This window comes from Amblyomma americanum, chromosome 7 (genome assembly GCF_052857255.1).
Source record: "Amblyomma americanum isolate KBUSLIRL-KWMA chromosome 7, ASM5285725v1, whole genome shotgun sequence".
Taxonomy (NCBI): Eukaryota; Metazoa; Arthropoda; class Arachnida; order Ixodida; family Ixodidae; genus Amblyomma; species Amblyomma americanum.
The window spans coordinates 78,167,867-78,195,516 of NC_135503.1; the positions used below are offsets into that span (position 1 = coordinate 78,167,867).

The 27,650-nt window shown below is 46.9% G+C and overlaps 2 protein-coding genes across 2 annotated transcripts in view; one reads left to right on the top strand and one right to left on the bottom strand.

Moving 5' to 3' along the window:
- LOC144099350 (small ribosomal subunit protein uS12) overlaps positions 1–27,650 on the top strand; it is a 247,506-nt gene that overhangs the window by 75,467 nt on the left and 144,389 nt on the right. The gene's annotated exons all lie outside the window — the stretch shown is intronic.
- On the bottom strand, positions 6,524–13,487 carry LOC144097832 (uncharacterized). Its single transcript, XM_077630456.1, has 5 exons — positions 13,356–13,487; positions 11,158–11,312; positions 10,688–10,761; positions 9,513–9,584; positions 6,524–6,720 (listed from the first exon to the last, which is right to left on the bottom strand). Exons 1-5 carry the CDS (start codon positions 13,485–13,487, stop codon positions 6,563–6,565), a joined length of 591 nt encoding a protein of 196 aa, XP_077486582.1. The 3' UTR covers positions 6,524–6,562.

Genomic DNA, 27,650 nt, shown 5'->3' on the forward strand with positions numbered 1-27,650 from the left:
TGTTGCGAGCTCTTAGCCCAGTTTTATGACGTGGAGCATCAATAGATATGCAGTCTCCGCATATCCCCCCCCCCCCCCCGCCCAACATTTCCACATGCGCACGTAAGACCAGAACACCGGTAAATTAAGAGATGGACTCTAACTTTGGATGAACGTTGAACGAATGTACGGAACGTCCCCTTTGAAACGGGATGGCGACTGTGGTCACCATGCTAGGTGCTTTCTTTTCTTTATGTTTCTCTAACTAATATGTCAAACTTACCTGCATCATCTACGTAGAATTCTTGCTTTTTATTTATATATACAAATTCTCTTTACTTTTACACTTGACCAGTTTTTATTCCTGAGCTTCTATCCTTAAGCCACTGCCTTAATTTTAAGGCAACGCTCTTTGGACCGCTTTTTTTTTGGTAACGTCTACCCCATATTAATTCACATACATTTGTTCTCTCTAGTACACTGTAGTTATATCTAAACTCTGGGTACCCAGCAAGAATGACAGCGTTTGTGTCGACACCTGAATGAATACAGCCACCTTTTACTAAAACAAGTTCGATGGTTTCTACCTATTTACCCCACAGTGCACACATGTTATCTTCACGGTTCAATTTCTTTTTTCTAGTGGCCCGCACTTACGCACCCTGATTTCGCTTCAGAGCATGCGCTGCCTCTAGAACTGTCATAGAACGAATCTTCACTGGTTTGCCACTTTCGCTTTATATGCAAGTAATCTGCTGTTTTTTTTTTTCAATTGAATAAACTAGTTCTGCGTTTCTGGCCCGGTGTTTAAAGCTCTTAATTTCTGCCCCTGATCTCGGGCGTACGCACTGGTTAGTTTTCTAGTTATTTCTTTTGTCTCAATGTGAGTCAGCGCTCTTTCTTTACAAGTATTTAAATTTCTTGGCGACCCATCTCTTATGTTCTAAAATATCTTGTCGGGCTTTTTGCATGTAATACTTTCACGTGGTGCACAACGGACGAACAGACAAAAGTGACGGTTAAACGAGTTAATAATTGAGCTGACTTGCACCCACAAAGAACTGAACAGCTGGGCGACTGCGACAAACGGGCTCGGCGGTCGTCGCGGAACAGAATCGCCGCGGCTCTCGGCCGCTCTCAATTTAAAGCTGACAAAGAACTATCGAGATAAACCACTAAAAGCAACCACAACAATCTCGAACCTTGTAGAAGATGCGCGTGGCGGTAATATTCCTCGAGGCTCTGGAGAGAATAGACTGTTAAGCTGTTTTGATTGCTTTGTTGCTGCTTTAGTGTTTCTAACTGTATTCTTTGTTGTATTGCCCTCCCTTCCCGGTATTGCGCGTGTATATAGCTAATTCTTTCACAGCGTTGTTAAATCATCTAAAAGTATATATCTTTTGTATAAATATTCAAGTTTCAAAAATAATTTTAAGTTCTTCCTGCATTTTTTTCCTGTGATCTATTCTATGGGTACCTTGTTAGTGCGATTTTTGCTTATTTGCATGTACTACCAATGTTGTTTAATTTTATCCCCCCCCCCCTATGCAATACCCGAAAGGGCCCTTAGGATAAATAAATGAAATGAAATGAATATGGTCGCGGCTTGCATCACAAACAAAGCGATAAAGCTGCGTGCGGGCAGCTTTGAGGAAGGAACAAACATTACAAGCCTTCGCGGCATTATCCCCCCCCCCCCCATCCCTTTGAGTAAGCATCAGCCCTATGCTTTCAAACAAAAATGAAAGGTAGCCAAGAGTAAACACTCAGGATTCTAACACAGAGCGTCCAATAGCGCGCATATTATGGCTTGAGGGGCACGACATGCACAACTTTTGGGCGTGAACGGTGCCGCTGAGATGTGCAACTTCTTCGGAAACGACTTCATTGTCCAGTTCAGTAAGTCGACGAAGGATCTTGTACGGGCCGAAATAGCGGCGCAAGAGGTTTCCACTCAGTCCACGGCAGCGAATGGGCTTCCAACAGCCAGTCTCGGTCTCCTGGCTTGTATTCAGCGTCACGTCTCCGTACGTTGTAATGTATGGCGTAGCTGCTCTGCAGGTCTTTGATCCGTAATCGGGCAGGTCGTCAGGCACCGAGGTCTAGGTTGTCTTCTTCGGTGACGCTGGGCAGCATCGGGTCAAGCGTAATTTTTTCATGCCTGCCGTCGACGACGATCCTAAAAGGCGTCATCTGAGTGGTCTCCTGCACAGTGGTGCTGCATGCGAAAACGACGTATGGGAGGACGACGTCGCAGGCCTTGTGTTCCGCGTCGGCATACATGGCACGCATATAAGCGATGCTCTTGTTCAAGCGCTCCCTGAGGCCTTTGTCTGAGGATGCTAAACAGTTGTACTCAGCTGGCTTGTATGACTTGTATGTACATAATGCCATACTCTACGCTGTCAACTTAAGCGCCGTGTCATGTAAGTGAGACAGCGTCGCAGAGGATCGACAGCGCATCGAGTTTCCTTCGAAGCATCAACATCAACCGTTATATTTGTCTGTACTTCTAATCAAAAACAATCAGTTTCAGTGTCATATCTTAAAGCAGCAACCAAATTTTCCTGCTGCTTGCCGCAATAATCTAGTCAACAGAAACAGCGCATCAATCAGATGCTAAGACCCAACCCAAGTGGAGGAGCCAGCCATTGCGCTCGCAATAACCACTTAGAAAAGAGCAAATGTAATCACGGATTGGCAAGAAGCGCGCAGGAACTACATCAGTGGCAGGAGAGAATGGGCAGCCGTTAAGATACTGAAGGACATAAAGGAAGCTGAAAAGCGAGCAAGGCTCATATGGACACCAGCGCATTAGTCCGTAGAAGGGAACGAAGGCGCACACGCCATAGCCAGGGCACTCCGACTGGGAACCCCAACACACGAACGAGCGCCACTACTCAAACATGCTGACCACATACTCAGAAATACTACTACATTATAGGCTACACAGAAGAGAATACTCGTTGCCGGAGGAAGAATTGGACAGGTAACTGGAATTAACGCTGATAATAACGCAAACAAGCACAGACTCAAGCCCAAAACGATTTCACAGAATCTACCCAGAACTCTATATGCCACAATGCGCACACTGCGGCATAGAGGCGCAGCTATACCACATTGTATGGACCTGCCAAAACAACGCAGTAATAGGAAGAATAAAAGAACCGACGAGTGAACGCTGCGAGAAGTTGCTGTCCAGCTCAGACTCGAAAGTTCAAAGTTCAGCAAGAGCTGACAGAAACGGCAAGAGCGGCTGTAATCCAATGGACCTCCAGAATAGTGGGACCGAGCACCAGTATTGGCTCGAATGAAAATTTTCATCAACATCGCATCATGCGGATGACATGGCAAAGTGCGTGCGCGCGCTGCACGAGCTGATTTTCTTCTTTGTATCGCTTTCGAGATCTTGCAGGCACAGCAGTTTTTTGGCGGGTTGCTACAGGGAGCAGTTTGCTTTCCTTACCAGCCGGCGTTCTCCCTGAACCACCAATGTAAAACACAAACGATTGCATGCGCACAGGAGTCAAATACATACTGTACAAGACAGAGGAATGTTACAAACTCATAAAATACTTAGAGAGTGTTGGAGTCAGGAGATAATGAAAAATACAGTGGGCACGAAGCGGCAGCCACGAACGATGTCGTCGGCGAGTAAAATAGTGCCAATTAGTGCAAACATTCTGCACTCCTATGCAACAAATTAATCTTGTTCACAGCGGCAAGACCAAATAGGCAGTGTAAATGAGCGTCCGTCTATCCGTAGTATCCTAGAGCCAAGCTTGTTGGCTCGTGCAGGTGAACGTAGCCGGCATGAAGTTATAGGCAGACACATGGAAGTGTAACAAGACCTGCTGCATGCCTCTGCGCCGCCCTGCCTCTGTTTCCTCCTCCATGCGACTGCGCCTAACCTTATATAACTTCATACCGGCAACTCTCACCAGTCAGTAGTCATTTGCTGCCGTTTAAATGAGCGGAGGTGTTGAGCAGAGTTGCTTGGAGGTAACCATGGCTTTTTAAGGGTATTGTTGCGGAAAAACAGAACCCACATTAAATCATCTCGCGGCCGCATACGGTCATAAGACAGGAGCCAAAATTCGGGGTTCACGAAGTTCGGGGAAGCAATCCTGATGAAACTCATGTAACACTTGAGCACTCGAACTACAAATGCAAAGCCAGTCTGTTGCTACGAAAGAAATGGACCCATGGAGGTTCGCCCCGTTCTAATGAATTATTTGACTTTTATCGCTTATACTGGCAGCCTTGCGTTAATCCAATGCGACCACGCAAGTCGATACTGTCAGTAACGTTGTTAAACCCCGCCTGACCGTTTCGTATGGCGCGCTCTTTGTTCCTATGGCGCTCGCCGGCAACCATTCTCGGTGTTCGGCGACTGCGATGTCGGTATGGATCCGCGGTGCCCCCCACCTTCCAGTGCCATTTTTTTTTTTGGGGGGGGGGGGGGGGGGCGGGGGCAGAAATGAATCCACTGCCACGCTTCTTTCCATTTTCCCTGATCACATTGGTAACTGCTAGCATGCGGGGGTGGCGGTATATATAGACTGGTTTCTACAGACTGGCTGCTGCAGAAACCGAGATAGAAGCGCGGGCTAGTTGGTTGTTCCCGATTGCAAAACAACTCAAATGATACGGGCGAACAGACAAAGTGAGCAAACACGGCCCACTCTCAACGCATTGAAAAGAAGTTTAATTTGCAGCCCATGACCACCGCTTGCAGTGCGAAGGTGGCCTGCAAGGCACCAGGCGCGCCTTCGTACAAAAGGCAGCGATTGTCATGCTTCCAGTAAGCGCGGCAACCGATTCCACGCCATTTCATGCTTCTTGTTTACTGTAGTTAAGCGCTGTAAAATATTCCGGCTACTTTTGCGGTTCCGCTACAGGCTCTGAGCTTGGCTGTCTAGCTGCTTGGTATATTCGCTCGATCATTCAACCACGTTATGCACGACGACAAAAAAAAAAAAACAGGGGACGCAACGTTGTTGCATCTGCAGCGACACCAGTTCAAGCACCGAGCCGACGACCCCGGAAGTCCTGCTGGGAGCACTTTGGTGGACCGTTGTCGTCATCTTCTGTCGGATTTATTTAAAAATGGTAAAAAGATTGCCTCCCGAAACAAAAATTCCATTTTTTCCTAACCACGCTTTAGCTTGCAATGAGCCCGCTTGTGAAGTTTGCAAAAGAAATATTTGACTCCAGGTGTCACAAGCATTTTCTTCACCTAAACTTATAACGTCTTTGCCCTGTCCATCCCTGGACGTCTACTATTGCCGCAAGGCTGCGGACGGCGCGTGTTACTGTCATTTGTATAGAAGCACCGCTTACATATTCTCGACGGCACTGTGCCGCAATGAGTGGGTGATTCAATTAATGCAATTAAAATACGATTCGAAAGCCGGCGAGGGTGTCCCTGATTGGGAATGCGTCCTCGTTGACGCCGGGGCAGACAACCCTGTGCCTCCTCGGCAGCGTCGGCCTTACAAGGTCGCACGTTGAAAATAGAAGTGGGCGAAAGCTGTTTTAAACGCCTGGCCGAGACCGATTCTAAGGGAGCCACTGGCAATGCGTATGATTCGTCCTATAGATTGGGCAAAGAACCCAAAGGCCACGTTTTCAAGAGACATCATCCTAAGCTGTTGATGTGGGGTCACTGTATACGTATTATAAAAAATGAGGTCGCCGATGTTTCACATACCACTCGCATCATTTCGTGTGCAAACAGCCGCTTCGACGGCGGCATTTCAGCGCAAAATTTTGATCGCCTAAGTCGGGTGCGTCACCTGGCAAAAAGAACGTTTATTATTTGGTTGTCCAGAATTTATGCGTGTCGGACACATCATAGTGTGGAAATCTAGCAAACGCAGACGGAACGCATTGCCCGGGTGAAATGTTTCTGGTGTGCGATCTTGTGGAATTCAGCAAGTGTGCTGCGGGCATGCTTTGAGTCTTAAGTGGCTGTGTTGTTGCATAGCACCACAGCAGAATTTTACAGATAAATCCCACTGTAATGTTTCGTTGAATTTTAAGCGCGCCGCAAGTTCGCATAGTGAAGAAAAGAATTTAACTTTTTAGCGTCTATCGAAGCACAGCCATACGGCTAAAGAACGAGGAGTAATAATGCAGTAATTACTCCCTTAGTACATACCTAACCCTGTTTGTGGGAGCCTCTTATACAATTGACTAATATATACATGAACTTTGTCCGCTCTGCTTACCGTGCTGGGTGACTGACTGAATGATGAAATTATTTCTTATTCATTTTTATTAATTTTTGTTTGTTCATTTATTTATTTGTTATTTATTGATCATTCAATCATTTACTGATTTATGACCATGTTTGATTCCCACAAATACGGTCGTGCAAGGTCTCGGCAAAAAATACATGATTGCAATGTACGATTGATTGATTGATTGATTGATTGATTGATTGATTGATTGATTGATTGATTGATTGATTGATTGATTGATTGATTGATTGATTGATTGATTCACTTATTCTGTGCACGTATACACAAAAAGAACATTCTCAATGGATCTCCGTAATCATTCTCTGCTTCTGACTTCCCTAAGTCCTTGCGACGCCGGGGTTGGCGCCGAGGCAACTGGCATCCGACACGGGGTATTTGGGCGAAGACCCGCAGAGCAGGTCGAACACGAAGTGGCAGTGCTGGGGCACGCCTCGACGCAGGGACGATTCGGGAACGAAGAGGACGCACTTGGAATCTGCAGCATGAGAGTCATCATCATCATCATCATCATCATCATCCTCCTCCTCGTCGTCGTCATCATCATCATCATCATCATCAGTCCAGCTACGTCCTCTGCCTCTCCCGCTGACATCCAACCCATTCCTGTGCAGCTGCAGTCATCTTATCCGCGCAAACTTCCTAATCTCGTCTGCCCACCTGAAATCTGCAGCATGAGAGTCACCATCATCATCATCATCATCATCATCATCGTCATCAGTCCAGCTACGTCCTCTGCCTCTCCCGCTGACATCCAACCCAGTCCTGTGCAGCTGCAGTCATCTTATCCGCGCAAACTTCCTAATCTCGTCTGCCCACCTGAAATCTGCAGCATGAGAGTCACCATCATCATCGTCATCAGTCCAGCTACGTCCTCTGCCTCTCCCGCTGACATACAACCCAGTCCTGTGCAGCTGCAGTCATCTTATCCGCGCAAACTTCCTAATCTCGTCTGCCCACCTGAAATCTGCAGCATGAGAGTCACCATCATCATCATCATCATCATCATCATCATCAGTCCAGCTACGTCCTCTGCCTCTCCCGCTGACATCCAACCCAGTCCTGTGCAGCTGCAGTCATCTTATCCGCGCAAACTTCCTAATCTCGACTGCCCACCTGAAATCTGCAGCATAAGAGTCACCATCATCATCGTCATCAGTCCAGCTACGTCCTCTGCCTCTCCCGCTAACATACAACCCAGTCCTGTGCAGCTGCAGTCATCTTATCCGCGCAAACTTCCTAATCTCGTCTGCCCACCTGAAATCTGCAGCATGAGAGTCACCATCATCATCGTCATCAGTCCAGCTACGTGCTCTGCCTCTCCCGCTGACATACAACCCAGTCCTGTGCAGCTGCAGTCATTTTATCCATGCAAACTTCCTAATCTCGTCTGCCCACCTGAAATCTGCAGCATGAGAGTCACCATCATCATCGTCATCAGTCCAGCTACGTCCTCTGCCTCTCCCGCTGACATACAACCCAGTCCTGTGCAGCTGCAGTCATCTTATCCGCGCAAACTTCCTAATCTCGTCTGCCCACCTGAAATCTGCAGCATGAGAGTCACCATCATCATCATCATCATCAGTCCAGCTACGTCCTCTGCCTCTCCCGCTGACATACAACCCAGTCCTGTGCAGCTGCAGTCATTTTATCCATGCAAACTTCCTAATCTCGTCTGCCCACCTGACTTTCTGCCGCTCCCCGCTACGCTTGCCTTCCCTTGCAGTCCATTCCGTTACTCTAACGATCAGTGCACCAGTTACTTTGCCTTTGCGTTACATGCCCATTTCTTCTTCCTAATCTTGACAAAGATATCATTATTAACATCCCTGACCCACTCTGCTCTCTTCCCATCTCTTTAATTTTTCTTTCCATCGCTGGCTGCGTTCTCCTCAACTTAATTTAAACCATTTTTTTTGTCAGCCTCCAAGTTTCCGCTCCGTACGTTAGTACCGGCAAGGAACAACTGCTTGTATTTTCTTTGCTTCAGTAGCTACCAATAAGATTGCATCCACGACCAGAGAGTACCATACCAAATGTACTCCACCCTGTTCTTTTTCTCCTCGATTTTTCACTGCCATATTTCGGATCTCTTATCACTCCTTGGCATAGATATATGCAAGAAGTTAGTACTTTCACCTAAAATACAGCACTGTGTGTGATGACGTGACGAGGTTGAACCTGTTGAAAGTGACGGCTATACTTAATTGTCGTTTCTAAAAAGCCGTCCTTCCTTCCTTTTTTCAATCTCTCAGTGACCCTTCATGTCCTGTTCCTCTGGGAAAGCACCCATACCACTCTGTAGAGATTTCGTATTAACTTTTATATCGTGACGTTTGTGTGCATATCGTTTTCCTCTCTAAGTTCCAATATCTTCAGCTGAAACAGAAAGGGAGAAACATCGGCATCGCTATCAAGAACACGCGTTGATTATAAAGAGTTATCTCTTAATTGACTGCTTTCCTGAGCTTTATCCTGCTCTCTTTTCACCTGTTGTTTTAGCTGCGCTCGGCACCTTGGACAGCGCAGTTGCAGGCACACAGTTTGCATTCCAGTCCAAAGGGCGTTCCACACGCAAGAAACTGGGCGGACTGAGCGATTGAGCGTCGAAGCAAAAAAATTTAAAACTTGTTGGAACCTTGTCGCTCTGGCCGTTCGAGCCGCCGCGATCACTCGAAACAGGTTTCTGGGCTGCGGCGGCAAAAATCGCGAGCGTTTTCGCTTGCACATGAAACAGGCCTAACGCGTCATCACGGTACAGGGAAGTGTTTGTTGCTGAGTTACCACACCTCACATGTCTTCGTTCAGTCGTTTTTCCCATAGCGCATTGTTTCACCCTTCCAAGAGAGCATGATTCAAACGTCGCATACGGTATATAGCTTACGATATAGCATGCCCAAATCTTGAATCAAACGGCGCAGCAGTACTTGCTGCAAGTGCAACACTCCCAAACAGGGATTTCCGCAGATACTATCCTTTGAAACATGTACTGACCCGTGATGTATTTCGTGAGAATTCCAGATGGGAAAATCTTTCGTGTGTCCTCCACTTTGGCATGCTTCACATTCACTCCCTCGGCTTGAGCCCGAAAAATTATTGCACCATAATTCAAACACGTGTTGAATATAACAACTATTCACTTCGGCGTGCCTCAAAGCCGCCTCCGTTACCTTGGCTCGAAAAAGTTCCTTCACTATTATCGCAGCATGTAGTTTACAGCAGCCACTTTTTGTGAAAGCCTCGGAGATAATAAAACAATAAGAGACTTACCGCCCCGTCGCTTCTGCACTCTGCAGTGAGCGCAGTCCACGAACAGCTGGTCGTAAGGCACGGCGTGGGGTGCTGCGGGGAGCGAGGAATTGATTGACAAAGTTTTCAGAAATGTTGCTTATTGTTTTAAAGCGCAACACACGTTGGAGCGTTCTTGAATGCCGTTATAGGGTCCCTCCCAGTTAGACGTGCAGCTTCGAGACGTTGAACCTCCTATGCCATACCATACCATACCATACCATGCATATTCTTTCTTAAAAATTGACTGAGGCGTGGCCTCAGTACAGCGGAATACATTTCGTGTATCGTTATTTCGATAAAATCCCCTTCAACCACTCAACCTAGGCGCAACTCAAATCGCAAGAGCAGCGATTGGCCTTGTCGTGAGGTCATTGCAAGCGTGAATGACTCTCCGCCTCTTCTTCGGCTTGCGAATGCGTTCATCGATGCTGCTGATGATCCGATCCGTTAAATCACACTCGTAAATGGTCGCTTACACCTCATATTTTTTTCTTCACTCCTACCTTGACTGACTCGCTCTGCTGTTATTTGATAGGGGGCAACAAAACGACTTATAGGTGTGCGCGTGCTCCAACCGCAGCTTGAGTCCTAGCTGTTCGCGTACGCGGCTTCTACGCGCAAGTAAACAGCGTTTCTGGCGGCGCCCCTCTGAAGCGCGACTCGCTCGCTTCAGAGCGAATCCTTTGTTCTAGCGAAATTTTACTGCGTTTTTCTCTTTCTGTTTATCTCATCTCACGGATACTGGAAGAAGTATTCCATGAACTTGCACGATTCTTCACCATATTTTACGTTAGTCTACCATTGCTATGAGCCTGAGTAGAAGCGTCATTTTGTTAGCAGGAAATTATGTGGTAAGCCACAGATAGCGCCACTGTTGCTTTTGCATTTGCGAACGTTTACTTAAATGTTCTGACGTGACGTACAGCGCAGGGTCACACAACCAGCCTGCGTATAGCGTACGCGATCGCTTCGCAATCTGCTCACAATTACACGTCGATGCCATGGACTACGTGTTCAATAAAAGTGCTCTTCGACACTTCTTCCATAAAGAACGTTGTTGTATCTGTCTTCTCTCACGCTCTATTTACATTACCCCCTTCTTTTCTTTAAAGATCCCATTCGCGGTGTTACAAGAGGGCCTAGGTAGCACTTACCACCATCAAGAAGTCCCAAGAAGATGTTCTTGTGGCTTTGTCCCTTGGACGACCTGAAGAAGTAGGTAGCGTTCCTGAAAAGATGTAAGGCGAAATATTCATACTGAGCGACAGGAAAAGAAATTCTTACTGTTTTTTTTTCGTTTACAGTAGAAAAGAGATGTACCAGTCAAGCTGCTGATTGCAGCGCTGTATGCGCTGCCATAATGAAACGCGTAGAACTGGAATAGGTGGAAAAGGCACACTGCCAAAAAACGAGCGCGACTGCTGCCAAACGAACAAAACTCGACATGATTAAAAAAAACATGTTTGTCAGAACTGGCTATAATTTACTTGCAGTCACCAAGGATCGCTGCGACGAGGTCTAAAGTGAAAGGTGGCAAAAAATTGCGGAATCGTGAAGTGACCCTCGAGGAGCAGCCCGTTCTCGTGTGTGTTCTGTGCGGAACGAAGCGCGGCAGGGGACGCACCGCTCGTGTCCTGGTCCGTAGCGGAAGCGGAAGCGAGCCTCCCCGTCGACCAGGTCTGTCAGCTGGGTCTCCGCGAGGCAGTCGTCGTCGGTGCCGAACTCCCCTTGGTCCTTGTTCCGGTACAGCACACGCCACTTCGCTCCCCGGTGCAGACACTACCGCGAGAAGATGCACCGTCAGAGAGAGAGAGAGAGGTGGGAGAGAGGGAGAGAGAGAAGACTAAGTCAAACTAAGACTTATAAGCTGCCCGTTACCAGTACAGCATGGTCAACTGGTCGGTGAGGATCAACTTATGGCATATAATGTCATAAGTTGGCGTATTGTGCCATGCACCAATCCAATTTTATGTTGCTGTTTTATGTTGTTAATTAGGGCGCTGGGCTATTGATCCGGACTTGCTGGGTTCGAACACGACCGCGGCGGCTGCGTTTTTATGGGCGCAAAACGCTAAGGCGCCTGTGTGCTGTGTGATGTCAGTGCACGTTGAAGATCCCCAGGTGGTCGAAATTATTCCGGAGCCCTCCACTACGGCACCTCTCTCTTCCTTTCTTCTTTCACTCCCTCCTTTATCCCTTCCCTTACGGCGTGGTTCAGGTGTCCAACGATATATGAGACAGATACTGTGCTATTTCATTTCCCCAAAAACAAATTATTATTATTATGTTGTTTTTATGGCTACTCGTGTTTGCAGTTTTCTACCCTTAATTTTAATTTTCGCTATGGAATTTTTTTTGCAGTCTTGAAATAAACGTTGACTTTTATGTCGCCACTCGTGTTCCTCGCTTCCTCTTTACGTCCTGTGATTAGCACTGTTTTCTGGCATAACTTTTACTTTCATCCCTTCGCCGTGTTTGCTGTCGCCCTCGATTACTTTTCTCTTCCCTTATTTGGAACTCTGTGACTTTGCCGAAGCCTTTTTCGCCTTTTGCTTTTTCTTATCACTCCCTTTTCTCCCTCACCTTTATATCCCGTCATCCCTTTCCTCCACTGCAGGGTCGCAAACTAACTTCATCTACCGGTCAACATCCCGCCTTTCCTCCTTCTCTTCTTCTTCTTCTTCCTCTTTTTTCCTCTGGCCCAAACAAACAATCGTTTATCTCCCCTATCCATTATATGCTCTGTTCAAGGTCGCTTCCTTGTTTTGATGTCAGCTATGAAGTCGTAACCTCGGTTTTATTCTCTAATCCGCGCTACTATATTTAGATCTATTAACCTCAGCAATGTTATCTCCGTTCAATAACCGTCCTTAATCTGATGTAATGTTTTTAGTGAACCTTCGAATTTTTGACCATGAGGTTGTTACTAGCAATATAAATCGGTCATGCGCTTTCCTTTCGATGTATATCGGTTGGATGCTGACAGAAACTATATTGCCTGCCCCGCTTATAAAAATGGTCGATAGACTTCCTGTACACTTACATACTCTGTTACCTTCCTATGGGCATTTATTTGCGTCTATTGATTTCTATAGGCTCCATATGGACAATGGTGGGTTGGTTTATGGGAGTTTAACGTCCCAAAATGACACAGGCTATGAGAGACGCCGTAGTGAAGGGCTCAGGAAATTTCGACCACCTAGGGTTCGTTTACGTGCACTGACATCGCACAGTACACGGGCCTCTAGTATTTCGCCTCCATCAAAATTCGACCACCGCGGCCGGGAAGGAACCCGCGTCTTTCGGGCCAGCAGCCGAGCGCCATAACCACTCAGCCACCGCGGCGGCCATATAGACAATGTGCTACTAAAAGCAAGTGAACATAAATCTGTAGACTGTCTATAGACTGTTTATGGGATCTGTTTTGTCTACAGACTGGTCCATAAGATTTTTCTATAGGAAATTTATAGACTGCATTGACAAGCGTCTATGGGTTAATTGGAGAGGCATGGGAGAGACATTTGCGCTGCAGTGGGTGTAGTCGGGCTGATGATGATGATGATGATAGAATGTGCAAAGAAAATTTTAAAGCGCAATCCCCTCTTATTCCAGAGCCATAGTCTTAATCGCATCGCTTGCTCACACGTTCTCGTTTCCCCATTCTGCGACTCATAACACTTCTTTTTTTACTTTGCTTTGTGAGTGCGTTGATAAGACGAAGACTGCCTTGCTTTCACATTGCTCCCTCGGACACTGCAAGCAGAGAGTTGAGCAAGGAATAGTCGTTGCCGGGAGTAGTGTTCACCCGAAGTACTACCTTACCTCGGTGAGGTCCTGGTAGACGCCCAGGTCAGGCCTCTGCTGCAACAGCGTCTCGGCGTAATCGCTGCCCCCTACGGTGGCGCTTGTGCGAAGCGCGCAGATGGCAACGACAACAGCCACAAGCCAAGCCATAGCCGACAAGGTGCAGTCGACCTCACGCTTGCTCAAGATCTGCTCTATACCGGAGATTCCCAAAGCGAGGTGCCTCTGCAGCGGTTCGAAAATTATGGCGCCGAAATTGTGAACCTTTAAATATTGCAGAAACCGACTGACACGTTGCCAGTGCTATCGGTCGTTCCCCTGTATGTTTCCTCTCTTTTCTGTTCCTGGTTCAGGTTCGATAACCTTTAGCCCGCTTGAACATTACGGCGGGGCCATGTCTGGCGTTCTGCCTGGGTGGTTTTTGCTGGTGGTTGTGTTTGTCGGCTTTTGTTTAGTTTGTCGTTTTTCTCTGCGCCGTGCTGTTCGTTCACATCACGCCGTTTGGTTCATGTGCGCCCTGCTTTGCAAGCGCGCGACAGCAAACAAAAGGGAGAACACGTTTTATTTGCGGCTTTTGTGTCAGCCGCTAAGTTGGCAGTGGGCTTGCCGCACGAGAGCCAGGTGGTGTCGCAGCTGGTCCGAGGCGATCCAAGTGCTCCACGAAATAGAGGTGGGTAGGGGAAGGTACGGGGGATAAATGCGGATGCTGCCGAAAACGGTTCAACTGAAATTGAGTGCAACACAGCGAGCTATGGAAAGGGAAACAATAGGTGTGACGTTAAGAGACAGAGATTAGGTTGGGCAGAAAAAATAAAGAAACATAAAGTGCACGGCCCGCGCCGTCAGAAACACAACGGGCTAACGTTAATAGGCATGAGGAGGGCAAAGTGGGCCAGAGATCAAACGTGGGTTAATGACATCGTAGTCAAAATCAAGAGGAGAAATACGGTTGGGCATGGCATGCAATACGAAGGCAAGATAATCGATGTTCTTTAAGGGTCGACGAGTACAGTAAACGGATCAGCAACTTCCTTTTTCTCCTCTTCTCTTTCTCGTGTGCAGAGTAGCTGGCCAGATATTCATTTTTCTAGCCGACAACTCTGTCCTTCCAATCATTGAACGCTTGTATCTCCTGAATGTGCAGAACATAAGAAACAGAAGAGATCGAGGTGAATCTAGAGCAATTAAAATGTCGTTTTGACATTAATGGCTTCACACAGATGTGGCACAGGTCAGAGACTGTTACCAAGCACATAAAAAAATAGCAACCGTTCTGTGTTCCATGAAAATAAATCTGGACGCGGTTTATGAAGAACCTGGCTTGTGAAATTATCCATGAATACACTGTTATAAATGAGGGCTACGAATTTATTTGTCCTCCCGCCAGTAAAGTTGCTGTCCTACTATATCTTCCCCTTCAAAATATGATTGGTTTTATTCTATGGGGTCTACCGTTCTTAAGGGACTTCGAATATGGGGGACACCATAGTCGAGGGCTCTGGATAATTTCGACCACCTGGGGTTCTTCAACAAGCACTGACATCGCACAGCAAATGGGGTTCTAGCATTTCGCCTCCATTTAAATGCGACTGCCACGCTGTGATCGAACCCGCGTCTTTCGGGTCAGGGGCCGCGCTCCATAACCACTGAGCCACCGCGGCGCCTCTCAGAGTAACAGATTATGTGAGACAGGGTTTTCGAATTTGCCCGAATCGTTTCTTCCATTATTCACCCCCTGCAAATGGCATGTAATAAAAATTGCTGATCTAAATATAGTTATTCTTGAAGATAGCAACGCGACGACAAAAGTAGTTTTAGTAATCTCATTAAATGTGGCTATAAAAATATCATTATCAAACCGCACGAGTGAGTCGAATATCAACAATTCTAAAATAATAGCCCCAAACTCTTGTCGATTCGTAACAGCTAGTCTTTTTTTTTTCAAGTATGGCCTCAGTTAGTTCAAACATATAAATTATATCCGCCTGAAATTATCGAGATCTACTGGTGTGATGTGCAAAACTAAACTATTTTTTGCCATCGCGTGTCCGAGTGTTCTCCGGGAGATCCGTGCCAAAGATAAGTCACTTACCTTCGTCACGGATCTCTCCGAAGAACACTCGGACCGAAAGAATGGACTAGGCGACAGGTGTACCCACACAGACGCACATTTAATACACCCTACGTGACACAAACAGCAGCACACAAAACTAACAAAAATAAATAAAACACAAATACTACCAATTACACGACCCGGGAACACTACTGCCAGCGTCAACTACTATCGTTCTACTACTAGCGTTCGGCGTTCCTGCTCACGGTTGGTTCGGTGCTGATGCAGCGTTGCATGGGTCCAGTAGCCGGCGTCGAGGTGGCGTTCGAAGTGCTCAGGCTGGCGTCGCTGGCGGCGTCGTTGACGGCGTCGTACGAGCTCCCGGTCCAAGCGCCCGTGGAGGGGATGCTGATGATGTTGGCGTTGGGGGCACCACCCGGATGGGTGGCAACAGCGCTGGAGACACCCCTGGCCATAGCAGGTGATAGCGTCCTCCGTTGACTCCCCGGAACGGGCTCAGGAACGGCAGGAAGTCTACGGTGCGAAGCCGTAGAACTCGAGCTCACCGGACCAGCAGTCGGCGTCGCTCTCTTCCAGCCGAGGCGTTCCTGACCCGCCGGAACCTCCGCTTCTCTTTTCTCCCCCCCCCCCCCCCCGTGTCTCGCTCTCCCTCGCGCTTATATAACCTTGGAGTTAGTCCCCGTCTTCTTCTTCTTCGTCCTCTTAAAGCATGGCACGTCATCCCTGTCGTCGTCTTCTTCTTCTTCTTCTTCTCTTCTCCATCAATCATCTCTTCCTACTTCACTGAATACTTCATCTTCTTTCGTCTTCGGTTAATCCACGTCATCCTTATCGCCATCCTCGTCGTCTTCTCCCAACCTCTTTCGTTTATACTTTTATTTCAGACTCCCTATTATATGTGACAAGTAGTAACAGTAGGATGTAGTAGACAACACCAGCTTTCGAACAAGAACAAGATGGCGGACAACGGGGACTCTGTTATCGCATTCTGCCTCATTTTGCTCCGAAATCGCCATTTCGGCGCTACGGAGGCGTCAAAGATGTCGATGTCTCAGTAGCCGGAGGTCGAATAAGTCTTGAAACTTAGAAGGTAGGTACTTTGAAGTATATTACAGCTCAATATGCAATTTTTGAAGAAAAAATCTATATTTTCGCATATTTTTTATTTCATCACCCGCTTCTCCACTTAAAAAAAAGCATATATAATTACTTCCTCTGCCTCCTTCGGACCTGCATTAACTTTCCCTTGACACTACATATAATACTCCCATATACCTCCGTGACTTATACTGCATGGTTCAATTTGATATATCGTTGCACTCGGGAATGCTTCTGTAATCGTGATCATAAAGCATTTCTAAAAAGATTGTATAACCTTATTCTCAAGCAGTCGTGTTGCGGTGTTTCTGCCTCCGTTCATTCTTGCGTGCATACCCTTGTCATTATGATCATTGTATCTTGAATATTCCAACAGTCTTGTGCTGGCTCTCAGATATGTTTAAGCCCGGGGTCTCGCCATGAGACAAATGAGCATCCTTTTGCCTCACCTGCCGGGCGTCATTCACATAGTCTGCTCATGTGTGAAATAAACTAGCTTGAATCGAAATAAAGATTAAAGGGGAGGATTAAAATAGCGCAGATTAACCCCGTCTGCCAAGTTTCAACCAGTCATGATAGGCGCAACGTTAAAGGTGCACTAAAGAGGAATCTGAACTCGTCTTTTTACTGCGGGAACTCTATCTCCACGTTCCAGGCATTCTTAGAAACTTCGAATTATTGTCCTGTGCAGCCGATTGACCTAATTAAATCCGATTAAACGTACCGGCTCCCGCCTTCTTTTTTTTTTTTTAACTCAGCGCGGTAGGTAGACGGAGTCAACCAACGCGTCAGCCAGTCCCGCGGCGGCTTGCCGCTCTGCCATCGGCGCAGTGATACGTAAATCAAAGAGTCCACGTGTATTTTTATTTCCGTGGGCCTAATTTGCGGCTATATTGTCTGTGACTGAAACTGTTTATTCACAGAAACCTCAAAAACAAAATAAAAGTGAAAGAGAAGCCGCCACTGGACTGGATGAAAGGCACTCCACGCGTTCGTTCACTCCGCCTACCCACCGCGTTCAGTTAAAAAAAAAGGCGGGAGCCGGGATGTTTAATCCTATTTAATTAGGGCAGTCGGTTGCACAGGTTAATAATTCGAAGTTTCTAAGAATGCCCGGAACGTGTAGATAGAGTTCCCGCGGTAAAACGACGAGTTTAGATTCCTCTTTAGTGCACCTTTAAGAGTGGGTGAGGGAACAAACGCGGGTCAATGACATCCTAGTCGAAATAAAGGGGAAGAAATGGGCTTGGACATTGCATGTACTGCGAAGGCAAGATAACCGCTGGTCCTTAAGGGCAACGGAGTGGATTCCAAGAGAAGGCAAGCATAGCAGGGGGCGGCAGAAGGTTAGGTGGACGGATGAGATTAAGCAGTTTGCGAATAAAGGGTAGCCGCAGCTGTCACAGGAATGGGTTAATAGGAGAGACATGGGAAGGGCCTTTGTCGTGCAGTGGTCATAGTGAGGCTGATGCTGATGATGATGACGTACTATAAAATGTCGGCGGCCGTGAATGATCCAGTAAGTGCGCGCTTTCAGTTGTCGGCAGCCGTGAATGTCAGTGAAAATGGCTAGCTTGTAAGTGCTCGCCATGCGACCTTCCTCTGGAGTCGAGCTTACCCGCGAGACCTTCCTACAGTGGTGCGTTTGTCGGTGCCGCCGCAGCAAGCGCCACTAGCGGTGCGATCACGGCGGGCACAGCGGGAGGATAAGCTTGGTCCTTCGGCTCGGGGACGGCCGCGGATGACCGTGCGCGGAGGGAACGGATCTCGAACGCCCTCCCTGTTTGGCCTCGGAGCGCCGGTGCTGCCCAGCCCTGACCCCGGCCAACAATGGCCCGTGTTGATGAGGCGGACGTCCTTGCAACTCTCTGCCTTGCGCAGCCCGCCCTAGGAACTTCTCGTCGGTCGCTATAGCGGGCTTATATTGTTTGTAGCAGCGATAAATGCCGCTTGTGTGTCAGCACTTTGTCGTATTCCTTTGTTCCAAGAGCAACGCTATCACGCTGTTGATCACGGAGGGGTGGCGGTATGACCATTGTCAGCCGCGGAACAGGGCAGAATATGCACGTATTTATTCCTCGTTTAAAACCTCTCAAGCTAAAAAGCAGTGACGACCATGCCGGAAATCGCAGTGTGAATCGTTTTTTTAATATATATATATATATATATATATATATATATATATATATATATATATATATATATATATATATATATATATATATATATATATATATATATATATATATATATATATATATATATATATATATATATAAACTGGGTTTGGAATGTCGCGTTTGCGTGAGTATCTGATGTGCTAATATACTGTACGAAGATCACACATTGTGAATACCGTTGTAACCAACTTCCTGTATGGGGCCTGTCAATTGACATACTGTATACTGTACTGTACGAATATACTGCACGAAGAACATTCACAATGTGTGTTCTTCGTACAGTATATTAGCACATCAGATCGGCCTTAAGGCCGACAGTACTGCTAAATAAATAAATAACACGGTCAACAACCAACGACGCCTGTGCGTGCATGCAATAAACGTTGCAAGACTGTCCTCCAGATCACGCTACAGTGGGTGGCTATACGTTGATAACGGAATGGCAGTTGGTAACTGATGAGTATACGATTCCTCTCTACCGAAAGGTGCAACGACCGAAAACAATGCGGCCTGTGTCAACGAGCTCCCTATGACAGATCATCGAGAGCCGCCTTCCGATAAATAGCAAGTGGAAGTGTCACGTGGATGTGGTCATGCTGTTATGCATGATCATCAGCACCAGCCTAACCTCGTCCACTGCAGGACAAAGGCACCTCCCATCCTTTCAATTAACCCTGTTCTGTGCCAGGTGCGGCCACCTTGCAATATCATTTGCCCACCAGACTCTCTAATTCCCTCTGCTACACTTGCCCCCTCTTGGAATCCACTCTGTTATTTTAAGAGATCATCACTTATCCTTCCTTCACATCGCACACCCTGGCCAGGCCAATTTCTTTTGAGTTAGACTAAGATATCATTAACACTCGTCTGTTCCCAGACGCACTCTGCTCTCTGCCTGTCTTTATGTTACATCAATCATTTCGTTCCGTATGTCTCGCTGCGTTGTCCTCAAATTCCACCCTATTCGTTAGGCCACACGTTTCTGCAAACCACTTGTACCGGTAACATGCAGCTGTTATATTTTCCTCTCAGGGGATATTGGAAAACTGCTATTCATCACCTCAGAGTGCCTGCCAAAAACACTACCCCGTTCTTACCTTAATTACTATAGTCATTTCACTCTAGTAGTCCAGATCTGCGAGACACTACCTGCCCTAAGTAGATGTATTGTCTTACCACTTCCAATGCTTTGCTGCCTATCGTAAACTGTTGTTTCCTTCCGAAACTGTGCAATGTTAATTTACATTTCTTCGCGTTAACTTTAGGCCAACCGTGTTAATTTGTCTGTTTTGATTTCGGCTCTGGAGTTGCTTAGCAAGACAATGTCGTCAGAAAAATCACAAATTTCTTAGGTATTCTCCAGTATGTTCTATTCCCAACTCTTCCCAATCCAGTTCACTACATGCCTGCTTTAAACACGCGGTGAATAGTTCTGCAGAGGTCGGCGTGTGACTGACACCCTTCCTGATCGATATTTTTTTCGGGTGGCTGTGCAACCGCATAGATATATAGTTAGGTCTGTAGATCACCCAGTATGATATATGGACGCACCATGTTGATTCAGAAAGGAGAAATCGTGAAAACAGTGAAAACATCTTCTAGAAAGACCCGACAGCACGCATTTGCGAAGAAGGTCATGGATTCAGTCCTGTGGCACTCCCAGAGCATTCTCATAGTCGATCACCGGCAAGAAATCCGGGCAGTTAGTAATAGATATTGCGTAGGGGTGCGGGAATATTCGAAATTTTAGTATAGAGCATTGGATACCCTCCTATTCGATTCGTTGAGTGGGTAAAATTGCACGTGTTCATAATTATTTGAAGCGAATCAAATCAGTTCTTATGTTTCTGAGTATAGCTTTTTTTTAACTGCTGCGGCTTAAATTCCATGACTTATAGCGCCGCTTGAGGCGTTGGGTCGCGGGGGCATTGTGGCTAGCGCTTCGTTGTTTCGCACGATTATTCGTTTTGTACGAATATTCTAACAAGCAGCGAATAATCACGCAAACGCTCGAGTCGTATTCAATTACGTCGTCTCATTATTCGTTTTGTATTCGATTCGGTTTTCAACTACACTGTTCGTGTTCGATTCAAAAGCCAATCTAGCTTAATATTTGTACTCGATAAGGTTTCGAAAGAGCACTGCTCGCACACCCTAGTATTACACGAACCCCTTTAAACGGTTGAAAGCCGAGAGTGGGAGGAAATATCCCGGAAATGTATGGTGTGCTGTTATTTTCCTCCCGGACAATGCGCCACTGCGACACAGCACAAAGTTCTGTCTGCGTGCGAGTGTGAGAGAAGGAAATAGAACGGCAATCCAGTTTGCACAGCTCATTGCACAGTAACCTGCGGAATATATATCATGAAAATGTCCCATTTTCTAGCCTGCGTAGTACAACAATGTATTTGTAATCTATATTTGGCTGCCTCGCGCATTAGAGGTGGAAATATCTGCGAACGGCAAACGCAGCCTTCATAAAAACGCGCTGAATTGAATCAGCCACAAATATGGCTAAGTGTCGCCATCTGTCGGGGAAGCAAAGAAACCTGTACAGATTATTGAGACCCCCGGCGCACGTTACGGCATTCACACTGCGAACTGAGAGCTGTTGAACTAAATGGAATCTCGTCTTTTATTCAAAGAAATACACGTGCAAGCGACTATAACTAATTGCATGCACAGCTGGGGGAAACGAAATCACCGAGTCAGAGAGAGAAAAAAAGCAAAAATCGGTTCGCGCTATTGCGCGTTTAGGGGCAAGTGTCCTACCGCGTACACCGCGCCTAAAGCAGTCATGTAAAGTTTAGCCATGGCCGCGCGAGCCAGTCTGCAAGCGTACGTCGCAACCACCGTCGACATATCGGCCTGCCGAGGCAATGGAGCCGACGCGCATTGCCAGCCGCTGATTTCGTTCACTCAAGCTAGGACTGAGAGCAGCACAATCGTGGCGCGCGAATGCGCCAGTCGCGTGATTTTTTTTTTTTGTATTTCGCGGGCTTTCTTAGGAGCTCTTAAAAAAGATACACGTGAGGCTTTATTTATCACAAATAAATAGGGTGAGGGTTTCTGAAGGTGCTCTCCAACTTGGCCATTCACATTTGCTGTCTCAAGTCGACATTTACGCATTTAGAAAAGTTATCTTAATTGCTAATTAATTAATTGCAAAACAAAAAATTGCCTATGATGCGAAAGCCGGTTGGTAGGCGTATGTAAGCGGTTTCCCTGGCCTACCTCAGATATCTTCTTTTTTAATCCTTGGCTAAAGTTAGCCTTGACACCCTGTATATCGAATAAGCATATTCACTTTTATTTTATTTTTGCCCCCCTTAGGTCATATTCCACCTATAGGGGCCCTTAAACGCTAAAAAAAAAAATAACGGTCGATTTGCTTAGTTAGGGCAAATGTGAATTAGATACGCTGGTACTTCGGTGTTCACTTCGCTTCCTGTGTTCCGATTCAATGTTCACGGATGGAAGTCATTCACGGATGGAATGTCCATATATGCGTAATTGGTCATTCTCTACAATCATAGATCTCTGGGAGTCCGCGTACCACTTCTGGCGCAATGGCGCAGCGGTTAAGCGATGCGCAACTTCTGGCGACCACACATTAATTTAACTTCCACCTGCCAAGGTGGGCAGTTTTTTCACGATCCAGTGTTGCAGGTTGTTATGACGCCACAATATCGCGTGACTTAGATGGCCCACCTGCCCCCTAGGTTGCTCTTCTGGTGATTTTTCTAGGATTTTTCCGTGAGCGGCTGCGAAACTATGAACTGTGGCCAACGCCGACGCCGGACAACTTTTTGCAACATGGCGGTGCTAACGCTTTTGTGTTAAAACTAGCTATTCAACGCCACTCGCGTGACGCAGGTGTGGAAAACGCAGTAAAACGCGTGTACCTAGTAGGCAGAACAGATAACTCCACAATTAGACACACACATGCACAAGGAAGTCGAATGCACGCTTAACACGGCACTCTAAATTGTATATTGAAGTTTTGATATCAGCCACAACGACCTCCGTGACACTGGCAAATCTAGATACCAATTTACGGCTGCTACACACAACAATCGGTTAAATATGTACAAGCAGAGGCACTTTGCACCTCCCTACCAATTACTCAATAATTAAACTAATGAAAGAAATATACACCAAGACGTTAGCATATATGTTCTTCCTACTAATAAAGAAGCTAAGCCACCACAGATATATGGGCGCTTTATCAACCACATTCCAAATGGTTACAGCCTCCCGAGTTTCTTGCTGACATCTCCCAGCACTTTCCCGAAAAAAATCGATAAAATCGAAATCGGTCATGGTCAACGGCATCTAGGGCAACCGGCAGTTTCAGGCCTTCAAAGGTGATGCTGGGCGAGAAGGCGTCTTCTTTCCGACGATAAAACCCGATCGAGTGTCAAAAAGGAGCGCGCGACCACAGACTCCTATGGACCTCCTTCACCCCGCGACGTCACGAAGATGCGGTGGCGCTTATGTTAGCAGCGACTTTCGCATGGTAGGCAAAACAGGTTCCGCTGGCCCGTGCCTGCCGCAGCTACCGCAGTTACCGGCGGCTGCTTCAACCTGTGCACTGCAGAAGCAGCATGTATTGACCAGCTGCGTCACTGCTAGATCCGCGTAGTAGCATAAAAAAAATAAATTTGCCTCGATAGGTTTCTCGCACATAAATGCCGCATTCGAAAACTGGCTAACAGGCATTGGGCCACGGTAGTAAAGCGCGAAGTCTGGGAGTCGAAAGGCACTGCCACTCGATGCACTTAATAGCATGCAAGTTACTGCGTTCATTCACCTGAACATCAGGATAGTAGGCTGATAATTGCTCAAGGAAAAAAAAGACATATGTAGCTGCACACGTACTTATCACCTTGAGCCGGAGTGCACGGGGTGCCGACAGGTTCACTCGCCCTCAAGGAATGCGTTTTTTTTGTTAATAGCACACCATGTTTTAATGGCGCGTTTTGTGGCATTTAGTATTTACTTGAAACTGTTTCTTGATATGACGACGTAATTATTTCATTCGAGTAGAAAGAAGTCTGGTAAGTTGTGTCAATCTTGCGCGGTCGCGTTGGTGTGCTTAGAATAGCGTACCTTAAGTGTGCTAAACGCCATATGCTTTTTCATTGCATCATGCATGTGTCATGTTTTATGAGGTAATACGTGATCGCGAAGCTTGTTTGGAAAGAAGCAGCCGCAGGCGTGCTACTAACAGACACGTGGCGAGACTGAGAGGGGACGCGGCATGAAAAGTGTTTTCGTTATTCATGCATTCGATATGTAACTAAAATTGGTGCAAATATGAAATTCCTACGCTAGTTTCAGTCATTCCTTTTATTTATAGCTATACCTGGTGCAGTTCTGGGTAATTATAATTAACACCGTCGTCAAGTCCCCCCAAGGTCTCAAATAATTGAGTAGATAGTGCGCAGTTTTTTTATGCCAGCATGTACATAAAGCCCTGTTCTGTACGATGACGTGATTAGTTCTTTTTCTATATGATCAGTACTTATGCATGCATAGTTACATGAAAACGTTTCTTACAAAAAATAACTAACACAAAACTGCACGTGTAGGGAAAAAAAATCGAGATTTATTACGCTCCTCAACGTCTCGGGAATAGTTTGCGACAAATGGAATCATTTGATTTTCATGCGAATTACGAAGGTGAGTGGTGATCCAGTCGCAGAAAATGTGAGGTCAGAAAACGAACCTTAAAGTTTATTCCCTCGTTTATGGCCTCTTCGCTTTCGCTTTGGTCAAAGAAATGCGGCACTGAAATCAAAGAAATTACCTCACAATTTTTGACGACCACACTTCTAAAAAGCGTAATTTATAAGTTTGTACTCAATATTTTGCTATAATTTTTCGTGACGAAACAAGACTCCAGGGCTAGGAAAGAAAATAATTCTAGAAATCAAAAATTTTCACCAAATCGACCAGCTTAACAAGCGGACAAGTCGGCGTGGCTGGTGCGTGGTCATGTGGCTAAAAACAGCGCTAAGCGAGACAGGAGATCGGGGACACGACGCTGTCCCCACTTTTCGCGCAGCGCGACACGTACCTATGTCAGCAGACGATGAGCGCATGTCTGCTCCGACGAAACAACGCCAGCACTTCCCCTCACTACTGTCCCGAAGTAAAATCATTCCGGCTAGTGCAGAGTGTCAAAACTTGTTTTATTCAATGCCTAGCGCATAAATAAACGGCAGGAACGCTTTCTACATGTTTACTACTAACCATATATACAATACACATTGGCAAACTATTTCTCTTTATAGGCCGCACGTGGTCAACGCCAGCTCGTGTACTTCGACAAATTACTAAGTTGGAAGCATCGACCATTGCTATGATTCGCAGAAACTGGAAACGCGCCTACAAGCCTTGAAAACGCACGCTTAACACCTATCCGCGACGCCCCTCCCCGACCTTTTGCCTACCACGAGCTCGCTAGCTACTGCAGCGCCACCTCGTTTGTTTACAAACATGCAGGAGGTCCATTGAAGCCTATGGCTCGACGACAATTCGTGGTGATCGGTGTAGCAATAAAATATGACCGAGGAAAACATTTTGTAACATCTTAAACGTAGCTGCTAACCTGGGAACAACGAGAAGCGAAGATATAAATGATGTAAAATCCTCCTTCAGTCGTCGCAAGATATTCCCCTCCGCATCTGATTTCCTCCCGAGTTCTTCGTCGTACGGCAAGCCGACTGCCGGGAGGACATCCCTCCAGTGTACTGTCTCTTACTTTTGCGACACGCCCACGTAGAAAGATCGTTGAGCTCTGGTGCGGTCCCCAATTGTCTGCCGAAGGTTGTCGAAAATTGGGTCTTTGTATTTGCCTAAATGACGCGTCAGGTTGCTATTCTCGTTTTCTAAAATATTTCCATGAAAGTTACATTTTAAAGAAGCTCCCCTGCGGACGTTCGGACTTCTTGAGCACCGCTTCCACGGAAAGCTACGTAACTGCCTCCTTGGTTGTCTCAATCACTGGACAACCATACACCACTGTCTTTGTATAGTACCCTTTAGAGACGCTAATGGCCTGGGGAAACGATGCACACGCGTAAGCACACCAATCGTTTATTCTAAACCTGGCTGCAATAGTGCTCCTCCAGCTTCATTGCTCATCAGCACCATCTTAGTGAGCTTTCAGGAAGCCGCTCTCTCTCTCCTCAGCCTGACCAATGGCGACGCGAGCCCGTCGGGAGTGTGACAGAGCGTTGTACTGCCGATGATCTGTGTATGTGCGCTCCCGCCTTGGCATGAAGTTACGAACAAACGCGGCGTGCCCTATAAGGGATGACGTTTGGCGCCGTCGGTCAGCCCGTGCCATAGTTATAGCTTGGACAAAGCTGTCCCGCACGGCTCCCAGGTCGACGCCTCTGAGGCCCAGCCACGGACCAGCGAGGTAGCGCATGCCAGTCTTCGGGACGGCTACATCGTACCTCTCCGATCGTCGGACTGACGCAGAGCCCGGTGAACAAATGGCTTTTTATGTATTTTCCTCTCTGTGCGTTCGTGCACTTTTTTGCAAGATCTTTCTTTGTAATGTTGCCTCCCTCTAGAGTTACTTTGCACGTGTTTCATTGTTTTGTAGATGACTTTGCACGTGCCGTTACCAGTGATTACAATTCCTCTGTATCGTGTCTTTGCTACATAAATCTTGTTTTGTTTGTGAACCTTTGGCTCCGACCCATTCTCTGGCTTGCGACCGGTGAAAGCTGGGCATCAAACGGCAAACCCCCTACCCACTTGGTAGCTGGTCTCCGGCAGAGCTTGCCACGCTGAGTCGAGGGCATCATCTCTGTGACCGAGACCGCTACCCCCACACGCTTTTAAGAGTGTCTGGGAGCGCGCGCAACCAGTGTGCATTGGTTACAATTGGCCATTCTTCCGATGCGTAGCAAAATCTTTCTTTTGAAGTTTTGCCACCGGAATGTCTCTTTGATATTGCAAGAAAATTCCTAAAAATGGTTAGCCACTTTCGCCAGCAGGAGCCAACATAAGATGCGAAGTCTTCATGGACTGAGAAGCTTGGGACTGGTGGCAGCATCGACATGGCCAAATAAATGTGGTTAGCTTTCAGCTATAGGTTAGGAGCAGTCATGATCGTGACACGCTGATTTCAGATGGTTACAGGTAGCCGGTAGCTTCAGGCTTTTATCCTCGTGGTAGCTGTAATATTTTAAACCACTAATTCATTTAAGGTACTGTTTACTCTTCTCTTTTCCATTATTTTATCACCATTCATTCCTTCGCGACGAATTTTTCAAGCATTAAAAGCCCCATGGGGCCAACGGGCCTCGTCGGGCATAATTAGCCATTTGCTGTAAGGAAGTGACGTCACAACGCGGGAGCATTCCTATTAGCTGGAGGGAAGTTACGTAACTTCCGGTGAAGGCATCGACAGCAGGTAAGGCTGTCGCACTGTCAGGACGCAGCCAGCGTACGTCGTGGTAAAGCGTGAGGAGTGCCGCCGAAGGGGAAATGCGCCGACAAAGGGGGAAACACTCTCGAAACAGCGCTGCGCGCGAATCTCGCCTTCCTCCGCTTAAGCGATTGAGGAATGGCTTGCTTATCGAAGTTGGTCCGAAACAAGAGACAGCGACAGGGCGGCCCAGGTGGACCGGCGCTGTGCGTTTTCTTTTTTTTTTATCCTTCTTGCTCGCTAGCCAGAGTACTGTGTCTCGATGTCCGCTCCCCTCCGCTCTCAGGGTGGGGACACCCTTTGTATCACCCCGCCCCGCCGTTTCCCCCTCGCAGGGACATGTTGGGTCCTACGCGCCGGTCGCGTACAGCGCGCTATGCGTGTGGCGTGGCTTGTACGCGGTTTCGTGGCGGCTGAAATAATGCGACTGAACTGGAAATAGGCAGTGCATAGTTGTTTCTCTCGTGGCAATAATGTTCTGGCACATCGGAGTGTGTATTATGCACGGT

Bases quoted from the DNA above. Each gene is read 5' to 3' on its own strand.
- LOC144097832 (XM_077630456.1), bottom strand. From the start codon at position 13,487: ATGGCTTGGCTTGTGGCTGTTGTCGTTGCCATCTGCGCGCTTCGCACA. The intron at 11,313-13,355 runs GTAAGGTAGTAC...TTCTCGCGGTAG, and splicing joins TCTACCAGGACCTCACCGAG to TGTCTGCACCGGGGAGCGAA. The intron at 10,762-11,157 runs GTGCGTCCCCTG...ACATCTTTTCAG, and splicing joins TACGGACCAGGACACGAGCG to GAACGCTACCTACTTCTTCA.